Below are 24,317 nucleotides of genomic sequence, written 5' to 3'. Positions count from 1 at the left end.
AGCACAACCAGTATCTTTCTTTAAGTGCCACAGGTCAAAGAGCAAATAATGCTGTTCTAAAATGTTTTAGGATATATGGCATCTGGCACATAAGGCATGTGCAGACTTCCACCCAAAGTAGCTCTTTTTCAATTAAAAGTACCATACAAAGGCAACAGATTATTTTTTACAGTTTGTCTACTGTTAACATTAAACATGTTTACAGCAATACAAAAACCCAGACATAGTTCTGCGCCAGAAAAAGAAATTTAATATAAGAAATTTAAGATCTTTCATGATTGACCGTCAAGACAGGTTATGAATACACAGGTGCTATAGTTGTAAACTGAAGATCCTGGGGATCATGACTATTTCAATTTGTCTATTGATGGTGTCTATGCATTCCTTATATCACTGTAGTTCTCATTACAAGGCTGTCTTAAATGCAGAAAATTCTAAAAAAATTATCAATTTTATATTATCTGCTCACTTAGACCTATAAAACGTTTCAGTATAGGTGCAGTACAGTTTTGTTTCAATTAGCAACTTGTATGCTGTAAAATAACACTCATGAAAGATTTAAGGTAATGTAAATAGACAATTGAATTAAACTAAATTAGATCTGTATCTTCTCGCAGCATGGGTCTTGAAGGTGAGATATGTTTTCTAGCAGTGTCATGTAAATGGATCACTGAATCTAATAAAACCCAGAACTTGTCTCATTACATCACCAAAAACTGTTATGAGCTTGATGAATGGTGTGATCTAAAAATGTGATGATGAATTGCCATTCCATCAGCTAGGAAATCAACATTATTGATAGTTCAGCAAGACCAATTGAATACAATATAATTGGACTGGAGCAAAGGAGCAATAAATAATGAACTAATCAGAACTGAATGGGATTTTCTTTCAGTTACATCACTGAGAGATAAATTCAGACCATAAATTCCATTGCACTTTGGTATCAATGTTTATTAGCAAAGAAGGACAAAGTAATAATTTCCGTCAGTAAAGCCCAACTCGTATGTTGTAGCCCCATGTTTTGTTTGTAATGTGTTTTATGAAGCCAGGGTCTAGATTACAGGTTTTTTTTTTCTTTTTATACTCATACCTACAGTACATCACCTGTATTTTTTATTTACCTAGTATTTACCTAGTTTTTTTTAACAAACATGCCCTTTTAACATTGTTTTCTTTCTGTATTAGCCAATTTCTCTTGCTGTTTATAATAAAGGTGTCTGATTTGTTTTGTAGAAAATATTTTATTCCATGTAAAAACAAACTGCAAAAGCTGGCTATGTAATTCAATTTCCAAACTTTGAAACCTTAAAAAAATTAAACCCAGGGATGGCCTCCTTAACAGACCATTCAAAGTCCAAACAGTTGTCCACTTAATTTCTGTAATAAGGCGGGCAGATGTGTAGCAGTAGAAGAAGATATGACTTCAGCCAGCAGCACATCATCATGTACACAGTGCCATAAGATTTCTGCTTAAAGGAGAGTGGGCTGCTTCCTCAGAGCTGCTGTGGGGCAGTACTGATTTCAGCTAGATACAGATAAACTGTGCAGCTGAAGGGAAAATAACATTTTGAAAATGAGTAGTATTCAAAACTAAAAACACAATTCTGGACTGCCTGTGGAAGAAACATAGTTTTCTTTTACTTATAACTACAGGTTTCATTGGCTGGGCATAACAGAGTAGTTTTGCCATGTGTAGACTGTACATGATGTTCAGGGCCATGTTAACAAGCAAATGTAGGTGCGTTGTAGTTACATACTGTATATAACCTATTGTTTGTTATCTGACATGCTGAAATTGCCTTTTTCCGTGACTTCTGAAGGATATGCTCCTTTGCCTTTTCATGAAAATCATTTTCAATAATTTTCTTTAAATAGATTTCACTTAAAGAAAACTATTTTTGCAAAAATCATCCATATATGTGAACTACTAATGGAAAAAAACCCAGAGTCTCTTAAAAAGCTAGATGGCTAGAAGTGTATGATAATACAGAAATCTGATCCAATATTAAAGATCTGGAGGCACTTTACTTTTTAAGTGCTGATTATTATGTCCAGGTGGAATAACTCCATTAATTTATAGGAAGACGTGTGTCTAATCCTTTGCAATAATCTAATGAATCATCTCCGAAAGAACCTCTTTAATGCAAATTCTGATTCAATTGCAGTGCTCTTTTGAAAAACAAATATAATCTATAGATACCTGTAGTGTATCAAATAATGTCTGGTTGTCTGGTTGTGGCAAAATGATAAAATGTGTAAAGTATAAATGCAATATTCCTTTCAGTAGCCAGACTACATTTGTAGGGTTTTAGACTGTACAGTATAAAGCCTAATTAAGCAGTAAATTAAGTATAGATTACTTTGCCTTGAAACGGTTTGTTTTGATCACTTCATGATTTCAAACCCACATATAAAATGTGTTAATAGAATTATTAAAATGTGTGTTCTTGTTCTAGAGGTTGTATGTGTGTAGCACAACAAAAAGCAAAGTCAAATCTTGCAAACGTTATCTGTAGTGAATATCATTTATAAAATAACACTGTGAAATGGATTATCATAAGCAAGGTTTTTAATATTAATTGATTTTAATATTGAAGAACCCTTTATTCCATATTTCCATCATTGTTATATGTTTAGCATACTTTCATAAAAAGGTTAGATTGTAGTTACAGTTGCATATCTGTGGTAACACTATATTTCTAAACACATTATGCCTCCATTCCCCCTCAAGCACATAAATGTAAAATCTAAACAGGAACATAAAATTCTGCTAATTTGTCAGAATGTATTTTCAAAGATTTAACCCATTAAGACACAAGGCACCTACAATAAATACGAACAAGTAATAGGTTTATTCCATGCTGAAAAAAAGAAGAAATAAAACACAACATTTTGGCCGAGGCTGCTCACACCTGAAGAAGGCGTTGTGCTGCACGTTGTGTTTTCTTTCTTCTTTTTTTCAGCATGGAATAAACCTATTACTTGTTCCTTTGCAGCCTACGCATGCTGACGCAGCTGCCCACCTGGACTACTACAATAAATACATCTTAGTTGTGCAAACTCCAAGTCAGAATATTGATTTGCCTTTCATCTTTCAAATTTAAATTATAAATGCCAATTTTTCTATCACTGCCGTTAAAGTAATGGAAATTAATTTTAGTGTGTTTGCTGACATTTTAATATTGTATTTCTTTCTTTCACTATATCCTTTTCTGATCTGAGTTTGAATTTCACTGTGCTCTGTCTTTATTTTGCTATTGCTCTATGTTTACAGGTTCCAAAACTATTTTCTTTTTAAAAACATTTTTTATTCATCCATTAAACTATATAGGTCAGTATATTTTAATAATTTTTTTAATTTTTAGGATGTTTTTTGTTTTCTCAAAAATAGGAAAGAGCAAAGGGGAAGTGCTTTTAAAACTGAGAACATCAGACACTTCTTTATGCAAAGGTTTGCTGAGAGTCTAGAACATGTTCCACAGGCATGTTGCTATGTAATGTTGATTGCCATTGCTTTCAAGAAAGAACCTCAGATCTATTAGCTACAGTACTAGCAAACAAACTGCCTACTGTATATGGGTTGACTGGCCCCCTCTAGATTGCAAAGCTTATGATTTTAGTTGCTAGTCGCCTGCTTTTTCCTGCATCACCGCATATTTCTATAAACTGTCTCTCATCTTCATGGTTAATTTTTCTAAAATTGTAGTGTTTTTGTAGTGTACTGTATGTTGCAGATCTCAGAAGAGCACAGTACTCTCTTCTTTTAACTTTGAATCTGTACTTTGTATGCTGTCTTCATGCAGCCCTGTTATGTGTTCTCTTGTTTTAGTGAAGAATATGTTTTGAGTCTTTAACAATATGTTTTGTCATAGAATATTGTTCATAACAAAGTTTTTAAAATTGTAATGATTTTTATTCATTTGCTTTGAATCCATCTATAAGCTTAATATGTGCTGTAAGCCCTTTTTTTCTATCAATAAGCCTTTAGAGAGTTGTTATATCATGGTCATAATTTCCCAGTTGTTTTATCACATACTGTATATTCTGTTAATGATATGTCTGAAAGCCCATATCTTCATACTATGAGAACTTTAGTCCTGGTTTTGTGTAAATTGCTTTCTTCCATTTCACCAGGGAGTGATCAGTCTAAGTGCTGTATTCTTCCTCTTTTCCCAGATAAAAATAGATGTACACCCTCATTCTCATTTAGAAATTTAAAGCTGTAACAGGGCTCTTTTGAGTCTGAGGTTGACACAAAAGCTACTATCAACCTTTTGGAACCTGGATGTTCCTGGATGATTAAAGTCTATTAGCAGGAGACCCTTTTTGGCATCGTAGAATTCACCACTGTCCAGGGAAATCAATACTTTCATCCCCGTTTCAGGTTTTTAGGTCTGACTTGTTTTAATAATAATAATTATAATAATTGCTTACACTTATATAGTGCTTTTCTGGACACTCCACTCAAAGCGCTTTACAGGTAATGGGGACTCCCCCTCACCACCACCAATGTGCAGCATCCACCTGGATGATGAGACGGCAGCCATAGTGCGCCAGAACGCTCCCCACACATCAGCTATTAGTGGGGAGGAGAGCAGAGTAATGAAGCCAATTCATAGACAGGGAAATATTAGGAGGCTATGATTGTAAAGGGCCAATGGGAAATTTGGCCAGGACGCCGAGGTTACACCCCTACTCTTTTGGAGAAATGCCCTTGGATTTTTAATGACCACAGAGAGTCAGGACCTCGGTTTAACGTCTCATCCGAAGGACGGTGCCTGTTTACAGTATAGTGTCCCCATCACTATAGTGGGGCATTAGGACCCGCATGGACCGCAGGGTGAGGGCCCTCTGCTGGCCCACTAACACCTCTTCCTCTTTTGAAAGATCTTTGGTCTTCATGGCTGAAGTTTTACTGACATTTACTACCTGACTGAGGGACATGACAAAGGTGGGTGTATTTATTCTGAAAACATGTGAACCCCTTTTTATTGCACACATGGATGACATACAATTGATTGTGTGATTTGTTAAAGTAATCTTGGGGATCAAAATGTTTTAAATAAGTATTAACTCCCTTTTTATGGAGAGCTGCCATATGTTACGGATTCGGTAAGAGAAACCGAAACCAGTGAATGAACCCACTTGCAGGAGCTGATAAAGCCTAGCCGTGATCCAAAGAAAGCCGTAGTCGAAGAAACGAGCCGAGAGTCCAGGGGAAGCCAGAGATCCAAAAGGGAACGAGTTACCGAAGCCAAAGCGTGATCTGAAACCGTAGACAATAGAGCAATCCGATAGTCCAGGGGAAGCCTGAGATCCAAAACAGAGCGTGAGTACCGAAGCCAAGCCGTGATCCGAAAAACCGTAGTCAAAAGGGGAAAAAAACGTAAACCGAAAACCAAGAAGGACACAAGGCAGAAGAAGGAGTAGCGCAACTAGGAAGCTCGAAAGGAAAACCAATACTGAGCGAGGAGGTAGGAAAAGACAGATGTTTAAGTATAGGATGAGACGGGGGTGTGGTGGTGAATAAGAAAACTGATAGGTAAACTAATGGAGTAAGGCTACGCCTTCTTCTGCCTCTTCCGTAGCCGGGAGGCAGGGATCGTAACACCATAACAACAATGATAAAGACAGTTAATACATATGCAATCAAAATATTTTAGCTTCTGATTTTTCTTTGGGTTTTTGTTGACATTTAACTTAGTAGTTAACCTATAAAGGTATTTAGTTTTAACATTCAGGGCTTGATTAAAAATATTCACTTTAAGAAAAGTGTATCTGCAATGTATGTACTGTAGCTCTGATCTACCCCTGGCAGCATGATATCCAATTTAGTACTCCCTTGAAAATCTGTATCCCCTCCTAAATTCATGTTCACTTTTGCAAATCTTTCCTCTTTCCACTCATGGGGACATAATAATTATTGATTTGCTCATGCACATCTGTCTGCAATTGTCTTTTAGGTTTAGTCTGTGCCAAAAGACCACTTAGTCTGCTGCAGCACTATGGTACACTATCTATGGTAGGTTTCAATGGGGCTGATGTCATGTCATTAACCTGCTCAGTCCTGTTACATAGACATCATTTGTCATTCAACAGATTTGGACCATTGGAGAGGTGAAGATGGCAAGGCACTGCACACTTAAGCTCTACAAAGTCAATGGAAGCATTTTAAGGAGTCTAAAGATTATACTATTTTGTTAAAAGTTCTACAGTAACCAGAGCATGACATTTTCCCGGGGTTATGACACAACATTATTTAAGATCAACACGGTTGTTATTTTACACACTTGTAAAGCAGCAGCAGACATTAAAAAGACATTTTTAGCTTTTAAGAATGCTTTATTTCCCTGCGTGAGAGTTATTTTATGTCTAATTTTTAAGGAATCATCATGCTGAGGACCATATGGAAAAGAACCAAAAACAGTTATACCTAAGGCCTCCAGCAATTTTTAAAACACCTGTTCTTTCAAATGGGGAAGAGGGAGGGATGATACTACGCCCTTGACATTTACAGTACAATACATGATCCATTAGACATTTTTTTCAAAATGTTTCACTGATTTGAACTGAATTATGTTAGTGTTACTTGCTTATTTTAGATTTTTTCATGGATGTAGGTACAACACCTACAAAATGCAAATACCTTTGTACCAGAAAAAAAATATGTCTTTGACTTCTGAATGAAGATTGTGCACTATACTTACAGTGCCTTCAACAGGCCTGTGTATTTTGCATATGTGATGTGGTTTTAAAATAATAACAAAATTCTTATTGGAGCCTAGTATATCTAAACTGTATTATAAGGTTCTTTGAGTTCAGTCCTGCAGCATGAAAGGCAGATTAATTGCATTGCCTGAACTACACTTGATATAAAATAAATGTGGTACTCCATGCTTAATGAAATAATCTTAAAGAGAGACTAACCATATACTGTATAACACTGTTAATCCCATGTCATGGTGAAGTGCCTTGTTAAAATTATAGCTATTAGTATATGTAGATCAATATCTGATGATCATGATGTAAACGTAAATTTGGAGAATATGGATATCTGTGCCATTCCGAAAAAACAGGTATGAAAGATAGATGAATGACACATTTACAGTACAATCCATGTTTCAAGCGTGTGTTTGAAGACTGCTGAGTTTAGTGCTCATCCAGTGCAGTTACAGGCTATAGTCTATAGTGGACATGACTAGTACTTCCGCAGCGCCACCCGCTGGTGCATCTGTGCTGTATTCAAAAAAACAAGTTATTCAGGTATTCATATTCCGGGGCCAGGCTGCATTTCTGGTACTAGCTATAACACGGAGAGGGAGGGTCGGGATTCAAAACTGTAGCCTGTCGAAATGTGTTTTTTCTTTTTTTACAATAGAAATCTTTCAGCAGCTCGTAGTAGTAAACAGGAGCCACAGTCGAAGCGACTTTTAAGAAACGGATTTACAAACGGTCTTGCAAAACATCCAACTTTTAACTTATTTTACTCGGCAATGTAAGACTGTTATTAGAGATGCTGCAACTAACCGTTTTCATTTTGTGCTCTGGCACCTTTATGCAACCTCAGTGTTAATGACTATCTGAATTGCGGACATCCAGTTTATCTTCGTGATGAGTGCGCTTGGGATCCCGGTTTGAGCGAGACTGATGAGATCTGTACACAAGGCACCCAGGTAGCATACTTTTTTTTTTTTGCTGGTGAAGAGGAATTTAACTGTAAAGCTGTCGATACCGAGGCTAAGACACTAGTTTCGGCACCAATATCAATACAATGTTACATCTTATGAACTATTCTGAAAAACATTATTTTAAATCGTATGGATTCAAAAACAGACCTCTGGGTTAAGCCCTGCACACTTCTTTGGCGAGTAACCGGACCCCCTGACTTCCCATTTAACTGCTGAGTTGTGATAAAGTTAAAACAGAGAAGCATCAGAGGGGGAAGCGAAAGCACGGCTAAGGGAGTTCGGCGCTCTAATCCTCGGATGGGGACTTTCTTTTCACCGAGTTGGAATTAACGACCGACACTTAAAAATACAGATCGAAGACGGTTGTGCAATATATCAACTGTATTTTTTCGCGAATCGGCCATTTCCTGACAATAGCGTGTGTTTTTTTAATTGCCAGCGGTTCTACTTTCATATTGCAGAACACCAGGACTCGTGTTTTTATTGTATCCTTTATGGGTAATTTGGAGGTGTCACCAAAACGCCTTTTTTGAGCGCACGTTATGAGGTATTGTTGTATATAATACCAGCTGACAAGGGCGTTCTTTTTTTCCCGTTCGTCATTTATGCGCTAACTGCTCGAGTAGGGAATATTCTTTGTTCGGGGTCGATCCTGGGATTTGTGCGATGACTGCCTCGGGAAGCCAGAGGGTTCCGAAAAGTGACAAGTTGGACGAGGCACAGGCGCTGGCAAAGAGCTGCGCCGGGAGACCCGACTTTCTGCCGTGTGACGGGCTTTCTATCTGTGCAACTCACAGCCACGGAAAGTGTTTCAAACTACACTGGTGCTGTCATCTAGGGTGGTGTCACTGTGAGTACTGGGTTTCAGATCCATTCTTCTTCTTGGAATCTCAGTCCTAAACGTCTGGAAAAAAAACAATTTAAACGTAAAAGACGGTGTTTTTCTTTTAATTTGTATCGAATCGACCTTTTAAACAATTTTAGACTCATTAAATATGTAGCTACTGTCGTGCTTACGGGCCATCGCTCACTAAAAATGCCATTTTTCGCATATTTACTTTTTCTAGAATTCCTTGTTGATTTCGGATCATTTTAGTTATTCGTCTATTTGAAAATGTACTTATCTCTTGGAACAAAACTGCGCTTTTCTGAAATGTTTTCCCCCAAATTAAACAAAATTGAATATTTCATGAATCTGAAGTTGAAGATTTAAAAACAAAATGTAGATTGCATTTCCACGAAGAATCTTTGTCTACTTATATACATTCTTTTCTAATTTGATTATTTGAATAACAATGTTGAAACATTACAAATAAAAACACATTAATGGACATCTAAGAAAAATGAATGTTGGCAAACAGCCACGGGAACCTATTATATTTAGCACAGCTTTTTCTTAAATGTACTTTGACAATGCAAAGGAGAAATAATAATAATAATAATAATAATAATAATAATAATAATAATAATAATGGTTGTTTAGTAAACAGGCTGTGATATGTTTTATGTGTTACAAAATCGGTTATTTCAGTTTTAAACGAGAAGGCGAATAATTATTAGTAAGCTGCCGTATTTCCACTGTTTAAAACTAAGTGAAGAAACCAAGTAAACCTGCACACGAGACATAGGCTGGATTAATTCTTCCTTGCACAGAACGACTAACAGAAAATGTACACATGTAAGCTACAGAACACGGACTAAATTAACGACGTACACATCTCCTTAACATTTTAGAAGAAAAAGAACAATAACAGGTAAACATTTACATGAACGTGGGATGGCTAGTATTAAGAATTATCGTTGCAAGAAGATGAAAATAAATCCTGATTTTCATCACGGACACGTCCCGAACTGCCCTCTGTAGCAAATTGTGTCACCTAAACATCAAAACACCATTACATTGAATTGTCAAGTGTATAAATTAAATGAAAGACATTTACAACTGGAATTTCACCTGCCTTCAAAATGACAACAAAGACTGTTATAAAAAGCATACGACGTTCTGGTTAATACCTGATTGTAAATATTTTTGATTTGCTCTGAATATATTCCATACGCCCATATGTAGCAGTGGGAGAATCGCATGTTTCAGTCAGTTGGTTAATGAATAAACAAATTATTTGAAATAACCATACAAAAACTTCTAAAGTGTAAGCACATTCAATTAAAGATTCTATTGAATATATTAATAATATATAAATCTGAATACTCGAATGAATAATTAATAATGTAATAATTGAAAATGTCAGTTTAAAATAGTTCAGGTACCTCAGGAAAAACACTGAAGTATATTCAGTCAAAAAACAAGCAACATTTAATAAAAATAAATCCAATGACTCTCACCTCTACATTTTGAACTTGTAGTTAGGAAAATGTAATGGTACAATCAGTGGTGTTTGACTATTTGAAATTGTAATTTATCATTGTAGTTTGTAATTTATAAACTAGTAAAACTGTAATTTTTAATCGATCAGTTAAGGTATCAATACAAGTAAAAAAGTCCTGTAGGAAAAAGCAGAGAGTAATAATGTTCCTTCTATAGACCTTAGCATGTCTAAAAAATTTATTTTGGCAATTTGCCTTTGCTAGATCAGGGCCCAGAACAGAAGGGGACATAAAATACTATATTAAAAGTACTTTTGCTGATGTATTTAGAATTGCATTTCACCACTAATAAAGACATCTCCATGTGCACCACCAATCAGCTGTGATGAAGAGTTACTACATGTGAATAAAATTCAAGTGCTGTAAGTGATCCCTGATTTTAAAATTCACACTACGCAGGTTTTCTCAGTCCTATGTACAAAGATTTGGTTTTGTCACTCTAGGATATGTGCATTGTGTTGGGCACCTTTGGCTGTTTAGAAATCAAACCATATTCACTATCTGTCTCTGTCTCTGAGTGGAGTATAGATAATGTTAATGGAATTCTAAATGGAAGCTTGAGAAGAAGTCAAAGTCTGACTTCACCCACTTCAGTTCATCTTAGTTTAGTTTCATGACTCTAGTACACTGTACCTGTTGACATGATATCACCTATGCTCTCACCAGTGATGATTTTTACCTCAATTCAACTGCAATTTCTTCTTATTCCACCCTCCCTAAAAGAAGACCAATTCCAGAGGTGTTCCCAGCGTCCTGCATTCTGAATCCACACCAGCTGCTGCTGTTGCTTGCTACTAGTCCTAGCCATCTTCTGGACCTCACTGGCATTCCTACAAGTGCCCTAACGGTCAGCCCCTGTCCCCTCTCTGCCTGCGGTCTGGCTGGCAGTCACAAGTTCTTTCAGGGCCCTATGCAGACGACACGATCTGGGGTGGAGTGAGGAAAACACAGGGGAAAAAGTCATGCAGGAGTCGGGAATGAAAACGAGAGGCGTGTCCAAAGTGCACAGGTGTCCAGGGGGGTGAGTCCGGGGCAAACAATCCAGAAGTAGTCCAAATGGGGAATCCAAAACGGGCAATCCAAAAAGTCCAAAGCCGGGCGGTCCATCTGAGACTAGACAGGATAAAAACAGGAACCGGATCGGAACCGGCGGGGAACAGGAACAGGAACGGAAAATAAAACCATAACGGAGCCAGGTGATTCCAGGTCCCGGGCTCGCACGATTCGGGAATCAATGCAGAGCCCCGAACTGAGTGGGCGTCTGGCTTACAAGGTGGGCTGGGAGGAGGCTGAAACATGGGGCAGGTGCACAAAATCAAGTCTGAAGTGAAAGAGCCGGAGCGCCCTTAAGGGGGAGGGACTACAATCGTGACATTTGGCAGCAAACATCCGTAGCTCCTTCAGTAGCTTCTTTACCAGGCTCTGTACTCCCCATCCCTCCTTAACTTGCTCTCTAGTCCTTCTGCCTCTTACGACTATTTCTGTCAGCCACACCATCCTGCCCTCTGTTTGTTGATAAGATCTGTCAGATTACCACCTTCAAGATGTGCTAATTAAAACCAGTTTCAGTGTCACAAATTTTTGGACTCTTATGTTAGAACATCGCAGCATCTTCCACTGCACAGTGTGGAATCCTAATCCCCACAATCAAATCCTTAGGACTCCTTCGATTTGAACGACTTGAAACAAGATCATTTCAAACTGTACATATAGAGTTCTGATGGTGTTATGACATCACATTTACTTATTTGGGGCTTCTGATAACTTTGTACTTACTGTCTTATTGTCATTTCCTCAGCCGGATGGGATAAATAAATTAAATTACATCTTTATTCCATTTCTCTTAGGGGATGGCTGAAACAGATTGCACCCAATTAAAGACAAAAGACAAATGTATGGGTTCTATATAATTTATATTCTTAAATTTGTGTCCACATTTGGTGGTTAGTTTTTCCCATTAAAAGGGGAAGTAAGAAAAATTTAAATGAACCCAGCATTTCAGATGAGAATGTTACACCCTTCATAAAGTAAGCAGAGAAACAGATGTCTGTTTTGCACAAAAAGAATGCATCTCCCAACAAAAAATCCCCAGAGTATTATGCTGTAACTCAGTGCTAAGGAGAAAAATACCTTGCTGGAAACAAAACAACTTTGTTAGATTAGCATGTAATGTTTTGTATTAACTATAGTGTATACCAAATATTTGCTGCACAGTACACTTTAAGATACACCATAACAAATCCTAGCAAACCCACAAAAAGTGACAAGTGTAATTGAAATGTGAAAAACACATGGTCTGCATAGCTGTAGTGTACAGTAGCTTGTAATGTAGCTAACTGTGTTTTACATACAGGTAGTAAAGTTTACTGACCTGTTACCATTTTTATTGTTAGTTTACTATAGGTGCAACTACAAATAAATTTTACATATTTGAGTTAGGTTTGTGGAGCACATAACCTCACTGTACTTAATGTGAGCGGTTACTGACTTCAAGACACACAGAAATCCTGCAATCTGGCCCTATAATGTGTTTTGAAACCCCTGTAGCAGAGTAGTATTTGAGATGTTGTCCATGAGAGCTGCTCATTATCCCTTTTTCATCAACCATTTGTTTTGCCTAGTACATTTTATAACCATTGAGGCTTAAGACACATGCACTTACAACATACAGTAATCACTGACTGATGTACATGCACTGTGATTTTCATGTCAAGCAAATGCTGGCAAAATTATTTGTTTTGTTTAACGTGCTGTGGCACCCAGCTCTTTGTAACTTTTTCCTTCCTTGCCTGACATTGTTAATTCCCGTAAGTAACAAGTCAGGGCAGAAACATTATTATAGTTGCAGACCACTTAAAGAAGACTTCATGATAACTGTATGCAAGCCTGTTCTCATTATAAATAGACATTATGTCAGAGACAAACCAAAATTCTTGTTGTCAAGCCCACTTGAAGACGCTCGTATTGTTTTTTGCATGTGGAGGCTTCCAGTGAGCTTCTTAGGATTAGATGTAAAAAAATGTGTTTTTTTTCCAAGGACTCTTTTGTGCTTATACATATTTTATTTTGAATATATAAATAGCACAAATCTATAATGCAGCCTGTTATGCAGGTCATCTGAGGTTTGTGAGCTGAGAAGGCAGATAAAAGGAATTCAGTTTCAGGGTCATATTTTCTGGTCCTGTCAGTCGGTGAAGCAACACAGTAACATTTTAAGGGTATCAAACAATACTTCAGCACAGAACATGTGTTTATTGCATGTGTAGAAATCTGTTATACAGAGCAATGAAATAGAAGACGGGCTTTTATTACTTTACAAGGGATAGTTGTTTGAAAACCTGAATAATAGGTCTTGAGAATATTTTATTGTATTGTCAGATGCCATCTGTTGTATGTTTATGATTAACATACATCCTATGTTCTTTAACTGTATGGTTCTTTTATTCAGTGTGCTGTCTTAATCTTGCTTGGCTAGATTACATACAGGATGTTCCCCTAGCAGATTTAAATCTGATGTGGCCATTTGAGCAGACCAGGATTATCTGAACCCCACCTGGTGGATAAAGCCTAAGGAATATTTCGTGCAGCAACAATGTGTTGTATTGTAAGTGATGTTAAATTCTGTATCCAGCCGTTTATGCTGAATATGCAGTGGAAAATAGAGTCTAGGGACTTCCAAGGTTAATCTGTGCATAGCATTGTAATTTGAGGTATGGATTTTGTACATTACGTAGTCCAGATGCTTTTGAGCACAGCATTTCATGTTAATGTTTTTGGAATAATGGTATAATATTTAATGGTTTTATTTAAATGCTCTGTGGGATGAGTTCCTTTGGAAATAAAAATAAGCTAATGTCAGAGGCAAATTCTAAAAATATTATGGCCTAAACATAATTACTTTCAGCATCATAGAGGTCTGTTATTTATTAGAAAATATATAGATAAAAAAGAAGTTGTAAATTAATTTCACAAAAACACATCTGGCCTATCTACTGTTAACACTGATTATACACACAGATAAACAGATCAATCTGTGTCCCAGTGATGATCCAAATACTGTTATAAGATTTCCAAGATCAGGAGTCAATATGCTTTTATTCCTGTCCCATCTTGAACCTCAACATGGTTAGTCTCTTCAATGCAGGATCATTGATTTCCTGATCTTTGTTCCTCAATTCTAAAACATTCTGACTTGTGAAAGAAAATTATTACATATGCAAATTCAACTAATTATTTAAAAAATTAATTTCTGATGTTTTGTTCTGGATTTCACTTGGTTTCCTTCAGAGTTTCTCAGGGCTAGAAATTAATCTACCTCCAATTTTACTAATGATAAAACAGAGATCAAACAAATAATTGATTTTCTAGTAACTGCCAGCTGAGGAGAAGCTTTCCAGGACTAGGATCTCTGATTTTAGAATAATGCATCTGAGCCTTTACCTATACTGTAAGGATTTTAATGTGTTCACAGTAATATTGAAAAAGGAATGAATTAGTCTTTGACCTAATTATTGAGATCTAATTGAGTTCTCAGCATTTGTTTAACATTGGAAATGGTGAGATGATTTTATTAAAGTAGTTATTTTTTCTATGTATTATGTACAACAAAATATTGTTGATTTCACATAGAAGATTGTTAGCAGTTTCATATTTGTAAACATGATTGTACCCTTCAGCCCTTTTTGCCTTGGTGTCCAGGGAAATGACATTCTGCCTGAAAGAGTATTTGAAAGTCTCTTGTGGATATAATTTATGTCACATGGTACAACTTTGTCAGGTTTTGCTATATAAAATGTCAATGCATGGTGCTTCCGCTATTACTTTGAAAAGTAGCATGCAAACAGCTTTGCATGGACTGACTGAGATGTTCCGCACAGATCTCTTTTCAGTTTGTAAAGCTGCTGACAGATCGGGAGTTGTGTTTGCCACCGGTTGATGTTCATACACACATCTAGCTAACTCATTCAAGTTGATTTTAAAACCAACCTACTGTAGGTGGCTGATGGTTTTAAAATCAAACTTTACTCTGGGTCAGTATATGACACCAGATTAAAGCAGAATGTATTGTGTTATACAGTATAATGTTGAAAGAATAATATCTTACATTGATGCTGATGTTTCTTCAGAGCACCCTAGGCCTGAAATGTTTGTACTGTAAGCATAACTTTGTGCAGTGAGGTTGTCACTGAAAAAAACACGGTGACTTAAAGGTAGCATTAATGTCTTTTTATTAAACCATTACACCATTCAGTCAAAAATACACCAAAATGGGACTAAGGACCAGTATTCATCAGAAAACATCACCTTTTGTAGGGATCGGGGGAGAATATGTTTATTGTTTTTTGTACTTTTGAACTTTTCACCATTTCTGCAGTATATACAGTATAAGGAGTTGGAAACCAGTGTATTAATATTTCTTCAGTCTGTGTAGATTTTCAGGAATTAAAATGCTTATGATTTAAACTGTTTAAAATTCTATAATTCTATAATTATAATTTATTCTATTATTTTTCTTCAACTTTTCTTGGAAAAGCAGTTTATATTTCTTACCAAGTTTTCACTGAAAGATCACAAGGGCAAAAATGATTGTATTAGAACACGTACTGGTTGTAGTTGCACCTCAGTAATACAGACTAATTACAGGCTCCCATTATGTAACATGGATGGCATATTATATTGTAAATTCTTCAAATGAAAAGGTTATAAATTGTTCTTTTAATGACTACTCTGTGCTTAATTTGAAATGTTATTGGGTCTATAGACCATATGTCCATAAACCACCTCAGGAACAGAAAAATAGATTATATATAAACATTATCACTGCTCTCAAATGGTTCAAGTCTTACCTCATTGATCGCTGTCACTTTGTTTCTCTTAATGGATATAGGTCTGAAATTGGTCTTGTTAAGTCTACATTAACATGTTTCCCCTTGGTCAGCTTTTAAGATCAAATGGCCTCAGCTATCATTTCTATGCTGATGATACTCAAATCTTCATCCATACCAAACCTGACACTGATGTGGCTGTCTCTATTCTAATTACATCTCTGACATAAAAACTTGGATGACTCAAAATTTCCTTCATCTTAACTGTGACAAGACTGAAGTCATGCTTATTGACACCCCCCATCAACTTCGTAAAGCCAATCCTGACACCCTATCTGTAGATGGTTCTGTACTTGAGCTTCAGTCTAAATTGAAAAACCTTGGGGTGATATTCGATTCTGGCTTAACATTCGACCCACATGTGCAGCATATTTTCAAAACATCTTTTTTTCACCTCAGAAATATCTCTAGACTACGCCCTGTGCTATCACTAACTGTGGCCGAAAAGCTGATCAACACATTTGTGTTCTCTCGAATTGACTGCTGTAATGCTCTACCTGCTGGGGTATCTAAATCTACTTTGAACAAACTGCAGTATGTCCAAAATTCAGCAGCCAGAATTCTGACCAGGTCTAGTGCAAGTGATCACATTACTTCTATCCTGGAGTCTTTGCACTGGCTCCCTGTCAAATTCCGTGTAGACTTTAAAATCCTCATGCTCACCTATAAGGCTCTGCATGGCTTGGCACCTCAGTGCCTGTCTGATCCATTATCACCTTACTCCCCACCTCACAACCTTCTCTCTTCTTATTCTGGTCTCCTAACTGTCCCCCAAGCCTGTCTACATTGAATGAGTGACAGGGCCTTCTCCTGTTCTGCCCCCAAGCTCTGGAACTCTCTGCCCAAGGATATCAGAGAGTCACCTTCTCTAAACTCTTTTACTTAACTGGTTCCATTCTTCACCCCTCTGCTTTTCTTAGTACCACCATCCAAGGTCTCCTCTGTATATTGTAATTGTGTTTTATCTTGTGTATTCTTTTTATTTATTGTTGTTGTCATTCTGTAAAGCACTTTGAAAAGCCACCTTTAAAGGTGCTATATAAAATAAAGTTTATTATTATTATTATAACATAATATTATAACATAAAGCTGTATTATTATTGTAACATAATATTATAACATAAAGCTGTTGTATTAAGAAGTATTCTGAAGCAGTATTTGATCAATCATGAGATCAGACATAATGTTCATTTTGACCTCAAAACAGGTTGTGCTCTACCGTGCCTTGATAATTGGTTAGTTTAGGACTTTGAATCTGAAAATGCAGGCTTACATTCAATAAAAGTTTATTTTTTTCTGCAGAAACACTAGAATAAATCCACTAATCCCTCTTTTCCTCAAAACTCAAAGCAGATGTTGAAAAATTAACTCCCAGTGTAGCACTTCATACTGTATATACACTTATACATGTACTGTATCTATGATAAACTGAAGAATGCATTGTACTAAGTTACAAAAAGTCATGGAAATAACTTGAAAGAATGCATTTGTCCTAAATGAGTTCTAAAGCTTTTACAAACCTGCAGAAATACAGTATTATGTTTTATAACCCTGTAAAAATACTATGTGGTAATTTCTAGTACTGAAACATTTTGTTTGAAGACTTCTCATAGATCATTGTAGTAAAATGAAACGTGCTGCCTGTAAAACTATATTTCGCCATTTTCCCAGGCACAAAGTGGATAATAGATCTATGTCATCTGCTAAAATACAATGATAATTAGAATTAATATTGGCAAAAGGAAAAGTTCAATTAGAAAAAAGCACAATAAACATGCCATTCTTAAACTCAAAGAAACATTTAAGTAAATACACAGGCTAGTCAGCTTCAATGCAAAGTCCTAAGTATAGGTTTTCTACTTTTCCCCAAAACTTCACAAAACTGAATTTGAAGTGACACTAAAATATCAGTTTCCATTTGTCGCTGAAATTGAAGTAACATTTCCATTTTAACTGTGAGCCTGTGCAGTTTGTACACCCAGTTCCCAGTTCTGACAATCCCATTACTTCTGATACTAGAGGTTAAGAGGAAAAGCCTGAACCAACCAGCCACCATAGAAAAACAAAATGTACATATGTAAATAGATATCAGTACTTTTTCACAAGGAGAAAAAATACCCATTAATTAAGTGTATAGGAAATATTTACTAACTTCTTGGTCATAGTGAGATTTGGCTTAACCCTATTGGCTGAGGGCCAACCACTTGGCTATAGGATGAGGATGTTAAGACCCTTATATGTACTGATGAGTTAAACAGGATAGCTGCAAAGGTGGAGATGGGTAGAAGAGGGATGCAAAAGATGAATGTGAAGGAAAATAGGCTTACGTATAGAATTGATATAGTTTTATTTGGGAAAATACATAAAGAACGACAGTGGAACGGTGGTGCAGTGGTTAGCATTGTTGCCTCCTAGTGCTGAGGTCCTGATTCAATTCTGGACCTGGAGTGCTAGCTTTGTGTAGATTATATGTTCTCCCTGTGTTTGTGTAGGTTTTTGCTAGGTGCTCTAATTTTCTTCCACAGTCCAAGCCATACTGGTAGGTTAATTGGCTTTTGAGAAAATTGATCCTGTGTGTGCATGTCTGTGTGTGCTCTGTGATAGACTGCTATCCTGTCCAGAGTCTATCCCATTTTCCACCCATTGCTTGCTGAGATAGGCTTCCCCGTGACCCTGAATTGGATGAAGCTGTTGGAAAACGGATGGAAGGACATTAGGAATGATTAAGTAAGAGCAGCTGAGACAAATTGAACTCAAGGTGGCTGTCAACCCAGCTGAACTTTTGTTGTAAACTTAATTTATTCACTATGTAAATACTTTTTCCTCATGTGAATATAATACAGCACAATTCTGTATCTTTTCTAAGAGTTATATGGCAAAAAACCTACTTGGGTACTTTGAAATGAACATAACAAAGCAGAACCACTTGTTCACTGTTTTAATATTTAACTATAAAGGTTCATTAGCTTACAAAACATGAAGTATTGAAAATACGGGGGATTCAACTACTAAACAATACGTCTTACTATTTATTTGTTAAGGTTTAAGCCACTCTGCCCTAACATCAGTAATATAAGCAGAGCAAGACTAATCCTTAGGCTGTGTAGTATGAGCTGTGAGGGCAGGCTAAAACAATTCGATCTCAATGATGCAGGCATATCAGAGGGATTAAAATGTTGATTATAAAATCCTGAATTCTGGAGCTAAAAAAAGATTGGAGAATGAGGCTGTCGGAGCGAAACCTAGCTTTTAAAACAGCAATGTTGCAAGTGTTTTTCTCAGTGCCTGAATGTTTAGTCTTTACTGAGTGCACAAAGAAAATGACGTCTGCGGCCCACAGACAAGATGCTAAAAGGTACCCTGAGAGCCTCCAACCTTTGCTGTGCAACTATGCTGCAATCTTTGAACTGTCCAACAATTTGGTTAGTGGCCTCAGCAAAGTGAGAGTATTGAATCTTGATGCTTATTTAGTATAGAAGGATGCACCTGAGGCCAAAGCTAAAAGCTAGCAGCCTAGAGCCTCAGGCTCTGCTATGACCCGATTTACCTAAGTGGAAAAGGGGTGAAGTCTTATTACAACCATGGTTATTAATGCACAAGATAGAATGCCCAGGAGCATTGAGAAAAACAAAAACCCTATTTGCTGAAGCTGTCAATTTTGCTCAATGCATTCCCCAGATTGTCTTATTTATTATGGCATTGCCAGGATAAAGTATAACCCAGGTCAAGCACCACCCAAAGAAAAAATAATCTAATCAGTTTTTGGCACACAAACAAGGATAATGGATGTATCTGCATTCTTTTTAAACATTTGTTATTTCTACAATATAATAATCACAAAAATACATACGAAGATCACATACAGTAGAAAAACAGAAAATGGGAGCTAAATGTACAGGATTTTAAGATAAGAAAAATGCCTGTGTCATCAGAGGTTTTGCTTTTTAAATTTATTTTTAAAGCACTGTTCAATTTTTTGTGACCTCAATAAATTTAAGTAAACTCTTACCCCTCTTCTTCTCCAGGGTACCTATTGCTCTTTGTCAGGTTTAGAAGTCCCAGAGTCTGTTTTTTGCACTATAATGTGAATTCTGAGGTTCGAATAGGAAAGTGTTGCATAACACCAGAATAAATGCTGCAGTCTTAAGAAAAATACATTAAATACTGTAGGCTGATCTGAAGGCTGCTGTTCATTTTTGTAGACCAAAGTTCACTATATTATCAAGGAGCCACTTCTGGTTTTCATTGCTCCTTAGGACTATATTATTTTATTCAGTCCATTATAATCTTCATTTAATCAGTCTTTTGTTTTCTATAGAGCCCTTCACAGCAGTTTGCCACAGAGAATGTTTGCATTACTATATAGCGGTTGACAATAATCTTTATTTTCTAATATTGAATTATCTGTGACCATTGTTCTAATATTGAATTATCTGTGACCATTGTATAACATGTAAACGTTTGCTCTCCAGGACTAGGTTCGGAGATTAATCTTACAGACTCGTCTGGGCCTTTTGATCCAAAGACCTTTTAGTTGTTTGGTACTGTATGTACAGTACAAGAAAAGGTGAAGCTCCTTAGGTGTGAAGGGTGTTTGGTCCATTCACACTCTAAAACTTTGCCCCTAACATTACTAAACCATCAGAATACTTCACTATTGGAACCCAGAACTCAGATTTTAGGTTGGCACCAGACACGCATAACAATTTCTAAAGATTCTCAGGTTGAAATTTGCAGTCAATCGATTTTTAGTTGCCTCGCATTTGCATGAGTGTCATGATCTTTGAGTACGTGCTTCTGCCCCCTGTGGCCCTTTGCCGACGATCTTTACCTCAGATTTCCATGTGGACGCCACCTTAAGATATCTTTTTTATTAAGGAACAAGTAATAGGTTTATTCCATGCTTCAGGTGAGGACACCTGAACAAAGGCTCCACGGCTGAAATGGTGTGTTTTCTTTCTTCTCTTTTCAGCATGGAATAAACGTTTTACTTGTTCCTTTGCAGCCTACGCAGGCTGATGCAGCTACCCACCTGAACTCTTTTTTATCAAGCTGTCTTGGTCACTGAAGCCCAGGAGCAAACTTGCACTCCAAATATCACTCCTCTCTCTCTGAAGTCTCCTTTTGCTGCAGTGCTAGCTGCCATGATAGGCATAATTCTAGGCAACCAGGCATATCCAGAATTTGTACAAATGGCCCTAAGTGTACCATTCTGTAGCATTTTTTGCTTCATGCATGAGCCATACCTGTGTGGAAGCCCGAGCTTTCAATATACTTGGTGTCTCCCATTTACCCAGATGATTCATTTTTTTTGTCCACACCCTATAGGACTCTAGTACAGGAGTCTCCAGTTCTGGTCCTGGAGATCCCCAATCCAGGTAGTCTTATGGTTTCTTCCCTGTTTTCAAAGATTAGTAACAACTGTAAGCAACTGATGAAACAAGTAATATGTTCTGCTAAGAGAACTCTGTTCATTGAGGAATTAATAATTCTTAGATTGAAGTATTAATTGATCTCTAAATTACTTCAAAAACTCTTAATTCAACAAATTACCCTTTTAACATAATAATGTCACTTTATTAGCCCTATACAATTTCTTGCTTTAGGAATTCATCTTTTCACATACCCCCACTTGCTCTCCATGAAACACAGACACAAGAGGGAGAAGTTTGAGGTCAGAGCACAGGGTCAGCTATTGTACAGCCCCCCTGGAGCAGCCTGGGCCTTGCTCAGGGGTCCAACAGAGTAGGAGTCCGCTGCTAGCTGTGAGATTTGAACCAGCAACCTTCCAGCCACAGGTTCAGATCCTTAGCCACAGAGGCACCACACCGCCCAACTGTTGGGATTTGAAACCAGGATCTCTTGTTTACTAGACAGGCGCTTTTACCAACTAATGTGGTCAAAATTATAATTGTACCATATGTTAAAAAACTGATGATAACCTACAAAGTCTGTTGGACTGGGATATTCCAGGAACAAGTACTAATACATAACCAGTAAGGACTGTGGCATACAAAGCATATACACATTTGGCTTTCTTTAAATTGAATTACCCTTTCTCATGAGCTATCCGCTGTAAGTGCAGAATACAGTGTGAATATTAATTTGTCGTAAGCTTTGCACAAGCGTCACATATATTCCTGATCTTTGAAACCTGGAATTTTTTAAAGTGAAAGTTGAATTAAGTAGTCATCAACTCACAATTTTCAGAAAACTGTCAATTTTACTTGTAAAGCTCCACTATTTAAAATAGCCCAAAAGCAAACAATCTCATTTTTATATATTTATAGAGAGAAAGACAACAAGAAAATAAACTGTGGTATACTGTACATGTTGTATAAGAAGTCCATATTTTTAAACTTGATTTCCACTGTGGCGTAATAAATGAGGAAACATGAATTATTTAACAATTATCCCATGCTATAAATAAGCAAAGATCCCAAGTACCTGTAGTGGCAGTGGTGCTCAAAGAAGAAAGCTTCAGTTATTTGTGGTATTATAGTTTCTGGACATTTACTTTTTTAAGTACTGCAATAAATTGTTGCATTGGGTACAGTCGTACCTGGTTCCTGATTACTAATCTACTGTATGATGTTAACTTCTCTTCATTCCAATTACTTCGTAGTAATGAGATGATCAGTTAGATCTCCATGAGTCCTTGTTAAGAAAACGTTGGATGTTTTGGGTTAGTGGCACTGTACCTTTTATAGCCCACTGAAGTTGTTTATTACCTTCTTTACAATATTATTGTCAAAATTGGTATTTGAGTCAGGGCTAAGTACTTTATATTGTACTGATTCTATACCTCTTGAACAAAGATGTATGCTCTAGGGGTTAAATCCTTGTCTGTATAATATCAAGGAGAAATGTCCTAAGTGCTTTCCTGTTTGTTTTGACAGGAGAAAAAAGGGTTTCAAACAAAAGTCATTACCCGTGACTTTGCATCCTCCTTGACATTTTTAATGTTTTCATTTACAATCAAAGCTGCAGATGAAATCTGGAGAAAGAATATGGTTCCTTGTGTAAGCTGGTTTATTTGAATATCATGGTGTTTGCTTTAACATGAAATTTTCTTTAAGAAAGATGGTTTTAAGATCAGTTTGTGCATTTTTTTTGTTTTCTCAGATGTTACATACTGTATTTGTATTTGAACCACACAGGCACAAATTAAATTTTCGATATAAACATTAGTTTTACCTTCAGGATTAATGTTTGTGACAGAATTGTTTTAAAAAAGTTTTTATAATGCAGATTCTAACATATATTATTTTTTACTTAGTAAAATATAATACATGGTAAGCTATTTACAATAGTCCAAAGTATGCAATTTTGTTAAAGCATCCAGTTTTGCTTGAAAAACTAATGACAAATGCCTATGGCTGAAAATCCTGAAAAACAGGCAAATATTGTTTATCTGATTTTTATTTTTGTTATGACACACACAGACTGTGGTTTGGAGCTTTGCAGCAAGGGAAAAGGAGCACATGACCATAAATCAAATTGAAGGGACTTTCTAGAGGGTCAGTGTGGTGTTAGGTTTGCAAAATAGGTGGTTTATAAATCAGCTGAAGTACTGCTGTGTTTTTTCCATTCCTTCATGTTTATTCACCTGGGAGAACACTGATTGGACAGATTTCAATATTCCAGAAAGATAATCACCCTAAACATACCATCATGTCTGTGATTTTAGTTTCATGCATTTGGTGTGTGTGCAAAAAGTAAGTAATTTCCAAAGTAATCAAGTATCATTCTTTGGAACAAGTAATAGGTTTATTCCATGCTGAAAAGAGTAGAAAGAAAATACAAGGTTTCGGCTGTGAAGCCTTCTTCGGGTGTGTCTAAACAGACAAAGTATCATTCTTCGTCTGCTTAGCTCAATAAGTGACATGTATTTGTGAACAATTAGAAATTCAGATTTCAATGCTAACATACTGTATGGCATCTTGGTAGAATCTTGAGTCCTGAATCTGGTGCTGACATTCTCTTGAACTGTGCATTGTTTAACTGTTTGAATGTTGTAAGTGTTGAATATTTTAATCCCATGGTACCACAGATCAGCTTGTACAGTAATTCTCTTATGCTTTGTGGTGTCAGAAAGTGGAATATGTAGATATTTTCCAGTTGAAACTGCTTCTGTGGGTGGCAGTGAAGGGCTGAAGACACTTTTTCATACCTTATAAAAATGTAATGTGACTTTCCACGCACAAACCTAGTTTTTTAATGCTATTTCATGGGCAAAGAAATTCTTATGAATTTTGCATCTTCACATCATACTGCTCAACAGTGCCTCCTGAAATTATTACGAATTTTAAGCCCGACTTTTTGTAGTCACTTTTTGTAGTCATGAATTACTAAA

General features: G+C 36.6%; 1 protein-coding gene across 2 annotated transcripts in view; it reads left to right on the top strand.

Moving 5' to 3' along the window:
* The first annotated feature begins 7,302 nt into the window (after nt 1–7,302).
* Nucleotides 7,303–24,317, top strand: part of LOC148648920 (UPF0524 protein C3orf70 homolog A-like) — a 34,409-nt gene continuing 17,394 nt past the window's right edge. For both annotated transcript variants that reach the window (XR_015926564.1, XM_088607293.1), the window contains exon 1: nt 7,303–8,541. Coding sequence is in view for 1 of the 2 variants with exons in the window: in XM_088607293.1 (XP_088463419.1) it covers nt 8,358–8,541 (184 nt within the window). In the remaining variant the exon portion in view is untranslated. The remainder of the gene's footprint in view (nt 8,542–24,317) is intronic.

This window comes from Lepisosteus platostomus, chromosome 14, assembly GCF_059453375.1.
Source record: "Lepisosteus platostomus isolate fLepPlt1 chromosome 14, fLepPlt1.hap1, whole genome shotgun sequence".
Taxonomy (NCBI): domain Eukaryota; kingdom Metazoa; phylum Chordata; class Actinopteri; order Semionotiformes; family Lepisosteidae; genus Lepisosteus; species Lepisosteus platostomus.
Note: the sequence above shows the minus strand (reverse complement) of the source record. Positions and strands in the feature narration are given on the sequence as shown.